This window comes from Ischnura elegans, chromosome 8, assembly GCF_921293095.1.
Source record: "Ischnura elegans chromosome 8, ioIscEleg1.1, whole genome shotgun sequence".
Classification (NCBI taxonomy): domain Eukaryota; kingdom Metazoa; phylum Arthropoda; class Insecta; order Odonata; family Coenagrionidae; genus Ischnura; species Ischnura elegans.
Window position 1 is genome coordinate 75,331,132 of NC_060253.1, and position 19,447 is coordinate 75,350,578.

Consider the following 19,447-nt stretch of genomic DNA (forward strand, 5'->3'; position numbering starts at 1 on the left):
TTAAAATGTTGATTTCATTCAGCTTTGCCATGCTTATATCTTGCCTACAACTTGAACAACCACGGCTTGCTCCCCCCACCCTAGTTTTGATCCTGGGTACGCCCTTGTGCAGGTATGTGAACATTAGGCTCTCCATCAATACACCTGTCGCCGCCCAACTATCACAGGAGCACGGATCCCTGGGATTTTGCCCTAACCCTTCCCTCTATCGCCAGGCCTGCATTAAACGCATACAACTAGATTCCACAGGTCCGTGCACAGAAATTTCGGCTGCCTGGTCAAAAATGGCTCACCTCTTTAGCCTCAATCAAAGCAAATGAATCGGAGGATTATATTATTTTATTTACTAAAACCACCACGATAACACTCACCTTGATTTTTTCAACTCTCATACAGAAGTATTTTTGTGAACATTTATATTTTATTTTCTTGCGAAGAGGCTTTATGCTCAATGCTTGGTCGAATTTGAGCACAAGCCCCATAAACGCACCTGGGGGCCCGCACCAAAAGTGATCCCTTTTCACCATCGGGGAACCTCTTGGGCGGGCTGTAGAATCCGATGACCCCATACCTGTAGGGTCTCTACCACAGGTTGCCCGTAAAGGCTATGAAAATTCTAAATCCGACTCTGAATCCATACAGTAGACCCTGAAGATTTCGAGGAAATGAACCCATTGACAGCAGGGGGGCCTGCTCCAAAGCGTTAAAATCAGGATGCAGGTACACATTTCAATGCAACACGAATTTACGTGGAATGTCGCTTGACTAGGTGCTTAATTAGCAAACGATCCCCATTGTAGCTATGAAGTAGTAGCCCTTTCCTAGGATTAAATCGCTGGTGACCTCAGCCATCTACCACGCTAGAGCAGTGCCCTGATTTCGGCGTACCTTCGATAGTAGCTGACCGCAGCATCACAGCCATATCGCAATGACACGCACCCATACCCCCATACTGACCCACCCCACTCAGCATCATCAAGGTAGCGACTTGCGCAGTTGCGAGCCCTCCTCGGTTAGTAGTCAAGGTAACGTGTATGCTCCTGCCATCTATGCGATATATATGGAACTTCAAGAGATGATGAAGATGGGTGGCAACGTGCAGGCTGGTGATACCGGAATAAACAATCAAACAGTGCTGCCAAACTCATGAATATGCCCTGCCTCCCTGAGCTGATCATAACAGCATGATTGAATGCGATATTTCACAATTCACTGAGCTGTTTCCCTGTCTGACCCTGATTACGTCAGTCTGCGGTCTCACGTGCACTTAAAGTGGAAAATCTCGATACGGAAACTATGCCACGGGAAGCAGATAAAAAAATGATGCGGCTTGCAGGTGGAAAGTCGCAGTGGGTAATGAACTTGCGGATTAGCTGGAAGTACTTTCCTCACATTTGAAGCAACAGTGAGCGGTATTTCTTCAGGGAAATTAGAGTAACGTTTTATTTCTTTGTTATTTGTCATGACATTATTTTCCAGTATTTATTGTCCCGTGGTTGTCTTATTGGGGGGAAATGTGTCGTGAAGAAAAAGGCATTGAATATACCCGCACCATGGTCTCACATTTATTGAAAATTTCGGGTTGACGATGTTCTTTAACATGCAAATTTTTTTTATAACCAGAGAGCTGTGGAAGGCTAGACGAAAAAGAGGCATTATCTGACTGTTACTTGTCTGGTTATCTAGGATGATGTAATTATAATTTCTGAAAGTTTCTCTTGTTTTTTTTCGGATGGTTAAAAATAAGGCTGAGATATTGCCAAAATCATGTGGATTGCCAAGTATTCAGCTCATTCTTTATACATACCAAGGGCAAGGACAGAAGGCTCTGCCGGTGTCAAGGCGTTATTAGTGTTTCTCATGCAGTGGCGATTCATTTGCAGCTGAAATTCTAATCGTGATTTAATTTTCTGAAGATAAGTAAGTACTGTGAATAACTTGTGTAACGGAGTTCGATTCGTAAGTCGTATCATAGAGGACGATTGAGGGACGTGGTCCAGACGGAATGGTAGTCTCCGTTACTAGCTTGTTTTTATATTTATTATCAATTACTCTACCCTAACTACTGTAAAATTCATAAGTATAGGAAACTCAATTTAACCTTTTTTTGCATTCTTTTCGAGTTATAATCCATGGAATAGACCGTTGCCCATTCACTTGTTCCTTAGCAAACTTTAATTCCTAATTTAAGAAAGTTCACCTCCGTAAGTTTTGGGTTACAAAAATAGTCGGCTATTTGGACGTAGGCGTTTACGAAACTTGTCCACGAAATTTCTATTTTATACATATCACCACAGATACCTCAATGAGCGTTTGAGTTTTAGTTTACCCCCAAGAAATTAAGAATTAAGAGTTGCGCTCGAGTAAGTACATGGTTTGAAAGAGTATTGACTCGTGAATCTACAAGTGGTTACTTCAATTTCTGTGTTTGCAGCGCCTCTAATTGTGCTTTACGTTGTTCATGAAGTGTTCATGCAATTCCAGAGTACTAGACCTGATGCAGATTTATTGAGAGATCGGTTGCTCAATTTTCGTTTCGAATCGTGATTATCTTAGTCCAGTTTGCCCTCTTTCGAAAGTTTTAATCGTTTTAATGCTGTAGTGCCTTGAGTTTTGATTTTAATGCCCATAGTTAACGATACAGTGTCGAGTTGTAAATTTAAAGGGTCCAAACCGTTGATACCATATTATCTCGAATTAAAAAAACGTCATCAATCGTCCTTGGAGTGAAAGTCATTTTCATTTGGGTGATACGATTGCTTAGATGGTTAGCATGATCACCACGAGATATTTCGCTCGGGGACGTGTACTGAGCCTCCCTGCTTTTCGTAGTTGCGGGGAGCTTGGAAGTTCTGCTGGTACCACAACAGGCGTCGTCGTACAACGAAGGAAAATGGGTGATCACAATGAGTGTGGATGTAAAAATATCATCTTGGATAACATGAATCCACGCATTAAAACGATGGAATATGCTGTCCGTGGTCCATTGGTGATCAGAGCCACCGAGATCGAAAAGGAACTGGAAAAGGTATGGATGGTATCGACTCCCCCGACATAATGGGCGTGAACTTATGAATTTGAAAGTTAAAAAGTTGAATGGTTTCAGAGGAAAATGTTTCTGTTTTTGATAATTATTAATGAAGTTTATGCTATAATTTCTTTTGAAGTATAGTGATGAATAGTCACATATGGAAATATTGATTTATCTGTAGACTGTGATCTTCTATCTAGGGGACTTTCTAATTATTGAATTTTCACTAGTTGAGTGTAATTTCATTTAAAAATTGACACAATATTTAAAAATGCTGGATTTCTAGCTTCCCATTTTTAAACGTTCATAATTTGAGCAAGAAAGAGCTCCATATGTGCTAATACATTATCAATGCCTTATTATCATTCAAACAGAGGCAGAATTACTTATCTATTGCATTATTCTCGAAAAAGATGAAATTGCTAATGAAATGTGTATACTTCATGTTATTGCTATAGAATAATACCCTGTGCCGTATGCTATTGATTTTTTGATGGGGATTCATGGACCCCATTGATAAAATCGACGTACTGCCTATTATTTTTCTTTAGGATGGAAATGAATGAATTTTACATCTATAAATGTATTAATTAGATGTGATGTGAATTACAGGGCGTGAAGAAACCTTTTGATCAGGTAATCAAGGCTAACATTGGAGACTGTCATGCCATGGGGCAAACGCCTATAACATTCATACGTCAGGTATTTATGATTAATTTTGTATTTTATGGGATTTGCATGTTGAACGGTGTTGATATAGTGGGAATGTTGATCGCTATGGAATATATAGCTATGTCATGAGTCAAACTATCTCATTTTTATAATTTAGTATCCTTTAACTTGCTTCTGCTGCCCCTATAGTTCATAATGGAGGGTGCATAATGGATGAATAAACTATTGTTGTGGGTATTATGTTCTTAACTACAATTCAATATGTAGTTTATGTATTTACTTTTAAAGTAATCCGTTTGTGTAGTGTGTGTAGGTTCTAGAAGTTCTTGCTGGGTATAACTACATCTATCTTTGATTAAAAATGAAATTAAGGTTAGCTGTCTGATACTCTTTTGGAATGTCTAGGTGATGTCATACATGCGTATATCACTGCAACTGTTCTATCCTGCTTGGCTAGAACATTAACAATAATTTTCCTTGTCAGGTCTTGGCATTGGTGGCTTATCCTCCACTCCTTGAAGATCCAAAATTTCCAGAGGATGCCAAAGCCAGAGCAACAGCAATTCTTTGTGGCTGCAGAGGAGGAAGTGTTGGTTAGTGGTTTACTTTTAGAGTTGGTTGTTTATTTTGCATGTATTCTTGATAGTTTGAGGCATGCTTCGATGTTTTCACATTTCTACAGCATTGTAGCTGAGAAAGCCTTCAGTTTTAATGGGTTGATTTTTTCAGCATTACTTGTATTGTATTAGATATGCAAAATTCTACACCACCAATTTTTTATGTGAAAACAATGATTTTTTTCATTGCCAATAGTTGACTCCTTAGTGAGGATATGTTATTAGCAAAAAACACATTCTCCGTATGGAAATTGCCTTACCATTTGGTCTTTGGCCGTATGGGTATTACCTTGTCCTTTTGGTCTTCAAAGTGCTAATCACTCCCATATTAGCATTAATTCCTTAAAAGATGATCTGGTGATAAGTGTGCTTATTGGGGTGCTACCAAGGTTGTGCATACTAATTGCTGGGTAATTGCTTCAATGGGTTCAGGATCAAATTGACAACAGCATCCATTACATCTGTCCCATGAAGTGGCTTTAGTTTTTTATATCAGAATGAGAATTACCCAGGTGATAAGTAGGTTATAATCAGGGAAATATGAAACTTTCATTTGGTACTTTTCAGAGGTTTTGTATTGCCTAAATGCATGATTTATCCTAAAATCTTAACTCTGCTAATCTGTAATATGGAAAATTTAGTTGTATTTTTTAGGTTCAATCTGTTATCATAATATATTTTTATACTTTCCTCTTTTTCTCTTAATCTCTGTCTATTGAATGACAATTTTTTTAAATTTCTAACTAATGATTAATGCTGCTAATAATGGCAATCCCCTGATGTATCTAAAGTTCCCAATCATTCATATATTTTGTTGGTTTATCTGAAGATAATTGGGAAAACGATGTGATTGAAGTGATAGCTAGACTAACTGAACTTATTAGGGTTAACATGTGGAACATAAGTGGCACAATTATATTCTCTCCTTGTCATTAAATTTTATAGTTGATGAGTGTCCATAAAAATATAATGAGTGTCTATAAGAATAATCCCTTGGCGGAGGATATAGGCTTATTGATATTCCTGTAATTGAATGCAATTATTTATCGGTGCTACAGTAATGTTTTCTGTGAAACATATTATTAGGCTCGCGCTAATATTTCTCCAGAAAAACTAAGCTATGCATAAAGCTATTCCTGAAAACTCTTGTAATAAAATTGAATTTCTCCTTTCTACTTTAACTCAGAAATTCTATCTTATTTACCTCTTTTGTAACAACTTTATTCGTCGACACTAATGTTAACAACTTTTTGCAAAAAATAAATAAATCAAGAAAAACTACAAGAATAACCCTTGGATTTAATTCCCTGAATCCCAATCAAAATTGTAATGCTTTATCTATTAGAACATGAATATAAAAAAAAAAATGTACTGAGTGTTTCAACAAAAACACCAGTGACTTCCAATTTCTTCTAACCTTGCCATTACTTCACTCTATGCTAAGTCTTGTTTTGAACAGTCTGTTTCTTAAAAGTGGACCTCCTTGATAAAGCCTAGTAGTATTCCAACTCTCCATTATCTTCCTCCCACTACTTTCTTCTTTACGTGTTACTGCGTGATTTGCTTCTTTCCTGTGACTCATGGTCATTGATAAGTAGTCGAAAAGTACTTCAAGTTTGTAAAAAATTAAATACAGCAGACTCCCGACTATCCGGCAGCTGCGGTTTATCCGGTTTGTGGATTATACGTGCATGATTTTCACTCTCGCTCAATTTTTTCCGCAATCTTTATAAAAAAAATCGGACACAAATTCATCGGAATTATGGCATTAATGCTATGGTACCTAAGGCTTATTATTTCCCCTTAAGACTTATATTGTTAGAATCCCCCACATAAAATGGAAGCGATCACGTGCTAGCTGCATTCACGGGAGCACCGTGTTCCTGTTTTCCAAGCCTCGCAGTGCACGACCACGCTCTTTGATCACGGATACAAGTCGTGCAGCAGTTGCAACCCAGGCAACTTGTGCGAGACGCGACTACGTGGCATGGTGCCTGACAGTGTAGTTTCTGACGCCGAGCAGTGGTTTTGAAGCATTCGTGTAAACCACTTTTCTGTATCCGTGATAACACAGCCACGGATGTGTGGTTTTCGAAACCAGGCCTTACATGGATCATTAATAGTACGAGTACAGCCATGTTATCGCTGCTAAAAAGATCGCGAACTGGCGAAGAAAGCTCTCAATGAGTCCGGGAAGCACTCTTAAAGGACAGAATAACTGCATAAATGATAATATATTGTTTGTTTTACGTAAATTATGAACATCTCAAGACATTTAAAGGAAACTTTGGATTATTTGTGTTTTCCGTTTATTCGTGCTGTCTCTCCCCATCGGGATAATCAGGAGTGTAGTGTACATAAGTAACATCACAGCTGCTTGCCTGACAGGGGAATAGTCATGTTAGGAGAAGCTAATGCAATGCTGTCTATGTACATGTTTCACTTTGCTAGTCCTTGACAATGTCCTTGGTGATTGGGTACTGAGAAATCCTAAACTTTGATTTATCTGGTATAATGTTTGGAACTTTCCTGGCGAACAATGGTAGTAAAGATGTCTCAGGTTTTGCACCAGGTCAGTTCCTCCATGTCTCCCTCTAACGATTCGATAAGCAGCTTGCCCATCGTCTTCAGGGATTCAAGAATCCAATTGTATCCACGAAATGACTTGTTAATTACTTGTTCACATAAATTTCCAAGTGTGTATGTTTTTGTGCATTATTTGTAGTATTGTATTTATTTCTTTATTATTTGTGAATTCCATGTGCATAATATGAAGTGACTTTGAAATAGCACTCCTTTATCAGAATTGTAGCCTCACACTGTCATGTTCTATAATTTAGGTTCATACAGTGACTCCCCTGGCATTGAATTGATTCGTAAACATGTTGCGGAGTATATTGAACGAAGAGATGGATTTCCTTCCAACTATTTAGATGTGATATTGTCTGCTGGTGCCTCAGATGCCATCAAGGTCAGTAATCTTGTGACTGTTGTCTTTTCAAAATTTATTCTCGGTAAACTAAGTCTGTGCAGAGGCATTTTACATGGTGCATTTACTTGGTGTATGACTTGACTTAACATTTGATTGAGTAAACTTTGAAAGACCTCTTGTAACACCATACTGAGTGAATGCCTGCTGAATGAATGACTGGTTGTACATAATATTTAACTTGCTCATGAATTTATCTTTAGGAATTCTAATCGTACGAAATTTTTAGATTAGAGTGCACAAGTTTGTGGTCGGAGGACATTATATAGGCCTCCCAAGTGCAATATGATTTTCTGTGGCATTCAGCAATAGATTTTACCCATGCTAGGCAGTCCCTCATTTATCCTGGGCTCTCCAATTTTTGGACATCTGCTAAGTTAACAATAATTTTTTCTTGCATGATATGAGGCGCAATGGTGGTAATTATTAATACCTGTTAAATGAGACATTGCAGTATTTCTACTGAATTTATTTGATCATGATGCATTTCTTTGCTACAATAACATTCTCTTAAGAACTTGGGCACTAGAGAATGTTGTTATAACAACAAAACATGTTATGGTCAACTAATTCAGTGAAAATATTGCAATGCCTCATTTCAAAAATAATAATTTTTAAAGTAATTTTTGTCTCAAGCGTGCCTAATCATATTGTAAACTATATTAGTTCTACCTTTGTTAGGAATTCGATTTTTAAGTTAAGCATTTTGTTGCTCAAAGTTAATTCTCGTGCAGTAGACGCTATAATGTAAGTAATGCTCTAGGATACTCATTCAGTGTGTAAAACGAATTCCATCGTATTTTGAATGTGCGTGATTTTGTTGTGTTCTGCCCGTCGGCAGGTCCCCCGCGCCAATGCTGTCTCCATTCCTTCCTGTCTTCGGCCATCTCCTTGAAGTATCCATATCTTCCAATTTTTATGTTGTCAACGAACTTCAGCCTTCTCCTTCCCCTTCTTCTGATCCCTTCCACCGTTCCCTCAAAGGCTGCTTTCAAAATTCCATTCCCTCTCATCAAATGTCCCAGCCACTTACCCTTCCTTTGATTTATTTTGTCCATCAACGTTCTTTTCTCCTCTATCCTATTTAACACTTGCTCATTCCTAACTCGATCTGTCCACGATATTCCCTCCATCTTCCTCCAAACCCTCATCATAAACGCCCCAATCCTGTCCCTGTCTCTCTTCCCCATCGTCCAAGTCTCAGATCCGTACATAAGCACACTCCACTCATAGCACTTCACCAATCTCTTCCTCAATTTCAATTCCAGTGCCTTGTTACACAACGCTCTTTTCTTCTTCTATATAGCTTCTTTCACCATTCCTATCCTTCTTTTTATTTCTCCTATACTTTTCCAGTCTTCATTTATCAAAGTTGCCAAGTAGCTGTAGTTTCTCACATTCTGTATTTCACCTTCTTTTGTCTTCACCCTCATACCATCTACATTTCTCACTTTTATCACTTCAGTCTTCTTAACGTTTATTTTCTTTCCATGTTTCCATTCCCTCCTCCAATCCTGTTACCAATATCTGCAATGACTCTGTGTCCTCGGCTAAAACCACCATATCATCAGCAAATCTAATGCATCTTATTTTTACTCCACCAATACTTATTCCTTCTTCTCTTTCATCCAATGTCACACTTATCATGTCTTCAACATACATATTGAACAGAGTTGGTGACAAACAACATCCTCGCCTAACCCCTCTACCTAGCTCCACTCAATCAGTCATGTTTTCATTCACTTTCACTGCTGCATTTTGCCCCAAATACAATTCATTTATTAGTCTTCTTTCCTTCCAGTCTACTTTCTTCATCTTCATAATTTCCATCAGTTTCTTCCAATTTACCCTATCGAAAGCCTTTTCCAAGTCTATAAAACAGACATTACTATTCCTCTTTCCATATATCTCTCACCAACCATCCTCAGTAGTCCTCTGGCATCTCTCATTCCTCTTCCTTGCCTGAAACCAAACTGCTTTCCACCAGCATTTTCTTCCTTAAACTTTTTAACCTACGATTTAGCACTCTTAACAGGATTCTCCTTTATTGCCTTTCGCACTTCACACTTCAGTATTGATGACCCTTTATACCCATCCTCTGCCTCCCATTCACTTTCTATATCATATGCTTCAGGTTTTTCATCTGTTGCATATATCTCCTCTACATATTCTTTCCATCTTTCTCTTACTTCCACTTGTTCGCATATCATTTTACCTTCCTTATCTTCAACCTCTCTAATTCTTGCTCCTCCTCACTTTCCTTCCCATGTAATATCCCTTACCTTCTCATACATTAAATCATATTGGCCTTTTCTCTCTAATTCTTCCAAAACTTCACATTCACTTGATAACCATTTCTCCTTTGCCTTCTGTGTTTCCCTTTCAGCTCATTGTTTAATTTCCTGTGCATAGCACAAGCAAACTCTCCGGTCTTATTCTTATATATCCTCCTCTCTTTCATTTTAGCTAACATTCCTTCTGTCACCCATTGTTTCTTTGGTCTTCTTCCTTCATAATATCCTACTTCTTCTATTGCTGTTTTCAACGTACCGTTCTTTATTCTTTCCCATGTCACAGCGCTGTTTTCATCCTGGACTTTCCCTTCTGTTATTGCTTGTGAAAACTTATTACCTATAGTTTCCTGCATTTCTTTCAACCTTTCCATATTCCACTTCTTAACGCTTTTTGCTTCTCACAATTTCTTTAATCATACTCTTACTTCCATCATTAGAAATACAGGATCGCTATTAATATCTGCTCCTGGTAGGCCTTTTACTTTCTTCACTGCATTCTTATATCTTTCCTCCACTAGTATATAGTCAATTTGATAATGTGTTTTATTTACTGGCGATATCCATGTGTATCTTATTCTTTTATCATTTTCAAAAAAGGTATTTGCTATTACTAACTTATTCTCCCTGCACAACTCTATTAATAATTCTCCTCTTTCGTTCCTTTTTCCCAATCCAAAGTTTCCTACTTCTCTCCCTCTAATTCTAATCCTTATCACTATTAATCTATCATCTATTAATGAAACCTTCTGTACATACTTGGCTATCACTGTTTCACTGTATTACTTGGTTAGATAAGGTGTAGAATTACATAATTGGTGAATTGAAACAAAATGAACAAAATTTGACATTTTAAATATGCGTTTTAAATAATATAGTAGTGACGAATTCATCATAATTTGAAGCCATCGCGAAGCAGGGGTCTACTGTTTTGTGATACTACTTCAAATTTTTTTTTTGCTAAAATGCGGACACAAGCATATACAGACCAGTAAATTGTGCCACCCTTTGTTTTTTTTTGGGGGCTAAGGTTAATATTTAATTGACCAAGCATTAATTGACTATACAGTTGGCTGCATCTTGGGGGAAGTTGTTGCATAAACCCCTGCGTGTTTTCTTATTGTATATGCAGAATCGGGTAGTTTCCATCATCAAAAAAAAAACAAAAGGCATTGATTGCAATTCGTTGCCCACCATTAGTGTATTCATGATGTACAAATTATTTGGTTTTAGAAACCCCAGTTTAGACAAATGCTAATGGTCATTTTAACCTCATTTGAAAAAGGCCAGATTGGTGGCCATGCGGTGCCACTCCATGTGATGTCACAGGGACCTAGTTTCTATACGAGTAGATAGGAGTTTTACACTGTCTGAGATTACCAATGCATGCATGAGGCACAGAGCTCAGGGAAACATAAAGTTTCCTTCGTTTGATAGGGTATTAATTATCCTTATTTAAGCCAAGCGCTACCTGCTAGCAGGGTATTCTACTATCTGCTAGCAGCCTGCATCGTAGTGGCGCTCAAGGCCTTGCTCCAAGGTGGCCTCTCACAACAGCAGCCAGAACCAGAATGGCATCACCCAGGCTTTTCCCAGCATTCATGCTTAGCCGTCACGTTTTCGTGTGCTTGAAAATTTTTCCACTTTTCATTTAATCGCAAAAAATAGATATCGTCATTTAAAAATCTAAAAAGCATGAAATACGTACTCCAGGAGTAATAATCTTTCGATTCAGGCAATAAAAAAATAATAGGAAACCACCCTTTTGTATCCACTGCCTCATATGCTGTTGAATAAAGCCCAAGGGAGCCTGAGATTTTGCTGCACTAAGGCATGTTTATGCATCGACCAGTCAAGGTCTAACAGTAGAGGAAGGGAGTAGTGGAAGTGAAGGCAGATGGGGAAGTGAAAGTGGAGACGAAGGGAATAGAGATCGCATGAGTCACAGCCAGGTGCTCACCTGCGTAGCTTGTTGGAGTATATGACTCTGTGGGAATATGAGTACAGTGACATTATTGTCACTAGAAAGATCTGCAGTTGTTTGAAGAAAGCTCTGAATGAGGTCTTGAAGAATTCTAAAATTACAGAGTAAGTGAATAAGTTATAAAATATAGTGGCGGGGGAGCTGAAAGAGGCCCTAGTCGGAGCTTGAAATGTTGGCTAATATGGATAATTTAATCCAGTGGGAATCCTGAGAAGAGTGTACCCACATTATTCGCCGGGAAAAGATCAAATCATAGTTTAATAAAATATTGTTTGGTCTAAAGTAATTAAGTACATTATAAGAAATAAAAGTGTTCCTTGTTTTGTATGATCTTAGGTTTTCCCGGCGTATCAGTTGCAGAAAAGTTTCTCGGGTTTTCCACCGGTTGATGTCGTCCATGTCTCCCGACGTTTCGATCCGCGACTTGCGATCGCGATTCGGAAGATCCCCTGAGGATGATCAGCAAGTCGCGGATCGAAACGTCGGGAGACATGGACGACATCAACCGGTGGAAAACCCGAGAAACTTTTCTGTTCCTTGTTTTCAGATTTTTTTTGCCACCTCACCACATCATTTGCATGGGCAATTGGGAGTTTACTCTTCTGTTCATTTTCATGCCCAGTCAGATCATTTTAAAATTTCTTCCATGCTAACTTAAATTATATTCATTGTAAAGGTCTAGAAGTCTATTGTAGCTATGTTATTCAATTTGAATTTGAATTTCGTGCAAGTTTGCTAGAATGTATCCTAGCATTCTTGGTTGGGAATTTTTTGTAGACTTAGCATTTGATGAACCTTTTCTTTGTTTTACAGAGTGTTCTGAAACTTTTCCTCAGCAAAGTTTGTGGCAAAAGGACAGGTGTTATGGTTCCAATCCCACAATATCCTCTTTACTCTGCTACGTTATCAGAATTTCACATGCATCAGGTATGCCCATGTAGACATTCTCGATATTATATTTTTTTTAATACTGCAAATTTATGTACTCATTTTTTTAAAAGTTATTTTTCATGTATAGCTTTTTACAAAATTTAATTTGAGATGATAATTGAATTTATAATTGAAGTATATGTTAAAGAACTTAAAACTCTCGCTGTAGCTTAATCAGATATCTAGATATTGGTTGTGATTTAAAACATGTATTTCTTTTATAACAATCACCCATTCTTTCCCTAAACTTCTGAAAGAAAGTAAGGCACTACATTTGAGTGCTAATGAATCACCATTTCCTGAATTGAATCCTCAAAAATTTGAAAGAACTATTTTCAGTAAAATGTGGTCTTAGTGAAATATATATCTATATATATTTCAAAGTTTTTGAGTAATTGATGAGCACCTTTTTGTTTTCTTTTAAATCATCTTATTATTAATACTCAACATATTTATTACTTGGTATAACATTATTCACACATAGCTTGCATTACAAATCGTTTTATAGCCTTCTTAGACAATGAGTGATATTAAGCAAGGTCATTCTAATGATCAAGTGATTGAAAATTATTCAGTGTGCAAAACAAAAGTGGGCAAATTTTCCATCATTCGCAAAATCATGTGAATGAAATTAGAACAAGTTTAATATTCTGGAATGATTCCTTGAATAATCGCAGTAACTGAGCCCTTGGCATCCATTTGCCATCACCTTGGAAATTTAAAATCACGAATCACAACTTTGAAAGCACGTTAACCGTAATGATGGCAAATAAATTTAATAAGTTGACCATTGATTGAAAGCCACGAATTTCATTTTCCTGATCATTCCAAATGCCTCAAAATCATTCATCGTGCAAAATGGCCTTAAGAAATCCATGGCAGCACTGTGCTGCACAAGCAATTAGTAAATTGCTATCATAAATAAAGATCTTATTGTAATTTTTAAATCTGTTTCAATCATTGGCTGTAGAATTTAGTATAATATTTTATACTTAAACTGTATGATTCGTTGCTCATTTCCAAAAATTCTTTGGTTTGATAAATCCACGAGTTTAGCACAATTAATTTTCCTACTGCTCACTTTTACAGATTGGATACTTCTTAGATGAGAATAAAAACTGGGGTTTGGATATTTGTGAATTGCAAAGGGCATTGGATGAAGCAAGGAAGGAATGTAATCCAAGAGTAATTGTTGTTATCAATCCAGGAAATCCTACTGGTAAGTTATTTATTGAGCTGCTGTCTCTCCTTATCAATGTAGTCTTGAACTAGTTTTATTTACTCTGAATATCACATATCTTTTTTAATGAAAAATCCCTCAAATGTAAATATGGGTGCCCTATGTGAACTTAGCTACTTGAGGTAGAGGCACCAAATTTTCACCAGCCACAATAACCTGAAAATGGAGCAAAATTTACTTGTTTTTGCAAAATTTACTCGGTTCTGCACATATTTGTGTTTTGGTGCCTTTTTGCACAAAATGTTGACCTGACCCAGAGAAAAGTCCTTTTAGAGTGAATTTTTTTGTTGGTTGTGTGAGAAATACAATCATCCACCATTTGAAAGTTTACCCACCAACAAAGTCACAATTTACACTTACGCAATTAACGTAATTTTGTGATTTATGTCTCTTTTAAGACATGTTATGTTTTGGCTTGAAATTTTTATGTCAGTATTGATCATCTTAATGCACTTAATGCAATATTTACCTATGATATTTGTTTTGATTCTTATTTTTTTAGATAAGGCTGAGGACTACGATTTATTAGTTTTGGCTGTGAAAGACGGCATAGAATCCCTTCACGATTACTTCATCCTTTCTATTGTTTTGTATTTGAATTTTTTTTCGAAAGATTTAGTTAAAAACTGGAGGAAAACTTGCTTCAAACATTTCTATCTGTCTTACTCCCATATGCTTTAAAGCAACTAAACAAGGAAGCTCCCTCACTCATAAAGTCATTAATATTTACGTTGAAAGACTGTAAGGTAGGGGAAAGTGAAGGAGGAAAGTTGAAGACACTCGGCATTGTAGAGAGAGATATCCCAAGCGTGCCTACTTAATGCTCCTCAGTCAAATGTGTGCCAGCATCAAAGACGACAAGATATCTTTGAACGATGTCAGAATATCAATCATGGCAATCGTGTTATGAAATTTTGAGTTAGGCTAGGCCTAAATTTATTAGTAAGTATCTTCTTTTAACCTACTGGGCCTGTGCGAGGGCTAGAATTGGCCTACGTTCATTCATCCAAAATTTTGTCTATTGTTGGTAAGCCCTATGCTTAGGCCGAGGTTCTGCTACTTTCTTGACTCTAGGCTTAGAACTAAGAGATTTCTTGATATTTTGTGGCACATCATAAAATTGAAACAAATGTAAGGGAATAAATTAAAGATGAGCTGGTTCTTAAATTTTTTCGGTCATCTGTACCGGTCTGTTTCTCCCCATCAATTCTCATTTCTCAATACTTGGTTCCAAGGGTGAGCTCTAATTATCTGAATTCGGCTCGTCTGAAAACGTAGTCTGCGGCAGCTATGGAAATGTTAATCTGTTGGTGAGAGCAACAAACTGACGAATTTTTAAATGTGCTTGTTTGCGAGCAATGCTCGTAAGAAAAAAGGTAGAAGCCATGCGATTGGAAAGTAATGTATGTGTTTTTTTAGTCTTATTTTCACTGCTGGTCATGGCAAGTCAAATAATTATGATTATGAATTACTTTCGGAGCAATTATAAGGATCACCAATTTTTAAAACAACAATGGGTCAAAATATATTCAAAATTTTCATAAGGTATTTGTCATCTGAAGAAGCAAAGACGAAACTTGCCAACGTTAATAAAAAAAGTTAAGACTGTTTCGTGTTTGCAGAGCCCAGTTTTGTCAAACCAATCCATTAGAAAGTTGAATCTTAGTAGGCACTAGCCACTGTGGCTTGCGCCAAAACTCAAAATGTGTTCAGCCGCCACTGCAGTGGCCACTTGCTGCTTAGGTCGTGGTGCCTCCAGTCTGGCCACTCTGGTGCATGTGGACACACCGAACATTATATTGTCATTTAGTTGCTCAGGTGTGTGGCGGCCTTCATTGCCATCTGATGACACCATTATATTGCAACAATTGCAACACTGAAAAGTAAATTGAATGCATAAAAGAGTTTTAAAGAATTGCCGATAATGCTCTACAGTAGACTCTCGTTATTATGAAGTTCACGGGACCAATAAACCAGTGGTTTGTAATTACGAATTTTGTATGGTCGTTTCTTTTAGGTATTGTCGAAAAAAAGTGCATAATAACACCATTAAATTACGCGCAAATATATGAAAACAAGAAAATTCGTTTCAGTTTCTCAATAGAAGAATGCAGCATGATGCTATCAAGGGTTGATATCTTCCTGAATACAAACAAAAGTCCTTGATGTACAAACTAGATGCGTGTCGAGACCTTGTTCGTAAGTTGATAAACCTACAGTCTGGCCACCGAGAGTTGTCAGATGACAGGAGGAAGGGTCTAGTTCAGGGTAGGGTGCAAGGTTGCAAGGTGAGAAAGCAAAATGCCTGCATTACTTGTAAACAAAAGGGTTCCGTGAAGAAGGGAGCCGGAAGGGACGACGAGCGTGAAGGACCCAAAGGAATACATAATCCCTTGTTTTGGTGATTCAAAGAAAGGACTTTTGGTGGTTCATGCTTGTTTCGGTACTTCATATGCATGTGACAACATTGTATGACTAAGCAAGGATGTGAGGTGCATTTTGGGGGCAGTGATTGGCAGCAAACCATGCTGGTGAAGGGTTCTCCACTCTTACTGTTGAGCTGTCATCGGACAACTCTCGCCGGCCGGACTGTATGCAAGGCATCTAGGAGTATGGTTATATGCAACACTGCATCACAATTGTGCACTAACTCACAATTGTGACAAACTGATCTAGCTGGGCGTGAGACACAGCCGGAGACGAAAAAAATCTCTCTCCGTGGTAAGGAAGAACGGGCGAAACGCTGAACAGTTCTTAACTTCACACCGGATTCAATGATATTGATCAGATTATGCTCAAAGTGCAAGTTCCTCTACGCCACACCACATCGCAACAGCCAAATTGGACTAACTGTATGTCCAATTTGTGAGCGGTTATGAGTGGGTAACCATGATGACGCTTATTATATGATGTTGCGAGTATACTGAAGAAAAAACCATAATTGACGCTCTTGGGCACATTACGCTAGGAGAACTTAAATGTGGTGCAATCATTAAAACTTAGTGTAGTGTTTTTCTTCCTAAATACTGTTGCTTATTCGTGGAACTTCGTGATAGAGTTCATTTTGTAAATGCAGGGACCAGGACTGAGGTTCGTAATTTTGTAATAATGAAAATTTCGTTATAACGTTTCTTTTACTATAGATTGGGCCTTTTCGTCGGGACTAACGATTTGCTTTGTAATAACGAGGACTTCGTAATAACGTTGTTGGTATTAACGAGAGTCTACTGTATTACAATTTGGTATTTTAAGTTATGAATGGAAACTGAAAGAATCTCACACAAGACACTGGCCATGGCCTTGAATATGCTGCAGACCATTTCAGTTTTGGGTGCCAAATTCAAATCTTTGCCACCATTCTGAGCCAGTTCCATAGCACCAACCTTATGCGATCGGTTCTTGATATCGGTTCCAAAGGCCAAGAACCGGCAGTACCGAGAACAGGGTACCAGAACCGACCCATCTCTAGAATTAATATTACTTTACTGTGCCACATAATATTGCAAGGCCCAGAAAAATTACGCCCACTACAATGAAGATCTTGAACCACCTGGAGACTAGGTGTTTTGAGCATATTAATCTTGAAATCGAGTGGGTGTCAAGCAGTACTTTAATCCCTCTGGAATCTGGAAAATTCATTACTCGTACAGTCCTACCAGTGACCAATTGACAGCAAAGATACCAGCAGCATGGGAGGTGGATAATGTATTCAAAGTTTTGATAATATGCATATGAACTGTGGTTACAGCAGTCAACTGGTATTTATTTTGTTATTGTGTATGAAAATTGAGTTTCTTCTGTTACTTTTCAGGTCAGGTTCTTTCCAAGGAAAACATATGTGAAATTGTGAAGTTTGCTCAGAGGGAAGGTCTGGTTATATTTGCTGATGAAGTGTATCAGGACAATATCTATGCAGAGGGCAGCAAGTTCCATTCATTCAAGAAAGTGATGATGGAAATGGGAGAACCATATAACAAGATGGAATTGGCATCTTTCATGTCTTGCTCCAAGGGTAAGTTGATTTTTTTAAATTTTGGAGTTCTTTGTTGAATGTTTGGACTAAAAATTTATATGTCAATATTGATCAACTTATTGCACTCAATTTCAATTCATGTCTTCATGAATGGGTGGATGCTACTGATCCTGCTTGCCACTCCAAGTAATTGATAATTATCATTGTAATGCCGTTCAGCAGCCTCTGTAATGGCTGCCATACTCAGGATGTCTAGTGTCCAGGAAAACCTGGAGAATGGGGAATTATGCTTGAATTTTTTGTCCCTGGAATCATTTGTGAATTATTCATGAATTTTTGCTCCAACCTGGAATTTCAATATTCAAATTACTTTCACATAAAATTTTGCCTGTTCAAAACCCATTTTCTTTAAATTATTATGAATTTCTTGAGGTTTAAAGGGATGCATTCATAAGTAAAGTGTGAATTTTCTATTACTAAGTGTAGGTCTTTAAATTATGAACTTAAAATAATACATAAATATAATAATAATAGCTTATCAATCCCAGATGAACCTCACTTATTAAAAAAAAAACAATGCCCTCCATTGTGTAAGATTTCACTTTTTCCCGGCGTATGATGGCGGTGAATTCTTCTCGGGTTTCCATCCGGGTGAGCTCCATCTCCATCGCTGCTGACGTTTCGATAGAATCCTTTTCTAAACATCGGCCCTGATGACGATAGAAAAGGATTCTATCGAAACGTCGGCAGCGATGGAGATGGAGCTCACCCGGATGGAAACCCGAGAAGAATTCACCGCAATGCCCTCCATTTTAATCCTATTATTCTATTACATTTTTCAGCATCCATGATCACACTGAAATTATAATGTTTGGCCAGAGTGAAAAATCTCTTTGTCATCGAATATCAATTTGTTGCACCTTTTTTCCTGTGTCATTGATTATTTTTGCCTTCCTAATATTGTAAATCTTAATTTTGCAAGAAAAGTCCAAAAAATATTCCCATCAGATACGCCTCAATCCATCAATTCAATTGACTACATTTCAATGCCATTATTATTACATTAATTATCATTATTATAGATGAATTATCATTAAAATGAATGTTGACCTACTTCACTTTAATAAATGCTCAAATGCTTTCACAAAAATGCTCTGGATTCTCCCCCAAGCTGCTTAGAAAACTTTTTTTTACTGAAACATAGAATACTATGATCACTCAATTCTGAAACTCTTACAAAGTATTAATGATTGTAAGTACTTGGAAGCCATTTGCATTAAAAGTTTCTTTATTTAGATTCTTTCTATAAAATATCGTTTCAGATGTTTTAAAATAGAAAATTTTTACATAGTTGTTTAACTGATTTAGGTGTGATATAGTGGAAGTTCGGCATATTGAAATGTAAGGTAGTTGCAATTTTCCACAATAATTTATTGCGTACGATGTGTTTCAGCTCACAGAGCTATCATCGAGTACAAGACTCTGTAGTACATAAGAATATCACATTTATACCTTTAAGGAAGGGATGGGGCAGGATTTGATAAGTTTGTGGAAGGGGTGGGAAACAGGTGTAGAGTGGGGAGACTGTGAGGAAACATGCAACTTACGGGAAGATATGGGAAAACCCAGGGGTGGAAGTAGGACTCTAGTCATAACTGTAAGAGAATGACATAGGGGAAAGAACCACTGAAACGGGAAGGCTAGGCTAAGGAAAAGAAAG

The 19,447-nt window shown here is 37.5% G+C and overlaps 1 protein-coding gene across 4 annotated transcripts in view; it reads left to right on the forward strand.

Annotated features, from left to right (window-relative positions):
* The first annotated feature begins 1,310 nt into the window (after window positions 1–1,310).
* LOC124163353 (alanine aminotransferase 2) overlaps window positions 1,311–19,447 on the forward strand; it is a 28,325-nt gene continuing 10,188 nt past the window's right edge. Inside the window, exons 1-8 of one of the 4 annotated variants that reach the window (XM_046540199.1) lie at window positions 1,311–1,434; window positions 2,833–3,028; window positions 3,644–3,733; window positions 4,188–4,296; window positions 7,161–7,291; window positions 12,398–12,511; window positions 13,604–13,733; window positions 17,566–17,766. In XM_046540199.1, coding sequence (XP_046396155.1) covers window positions 2,894–3,028; window positions 3,644–3,733; window positions 4,188–4,296; window positions 7,161–7,291; window positions 12,398–12,511; window positions 13,604–13,733; window positions 17,566–17,766 — 910 coding nt within the window. In that variant the 5' untranslated portion in view covers window positions 1,311–1,434; window positions 2,833–2,893. The other 3 variants (XM_046540200.1, XM_046540201.1, XM_046540197.1) reach the window with 3 other exon arrangements.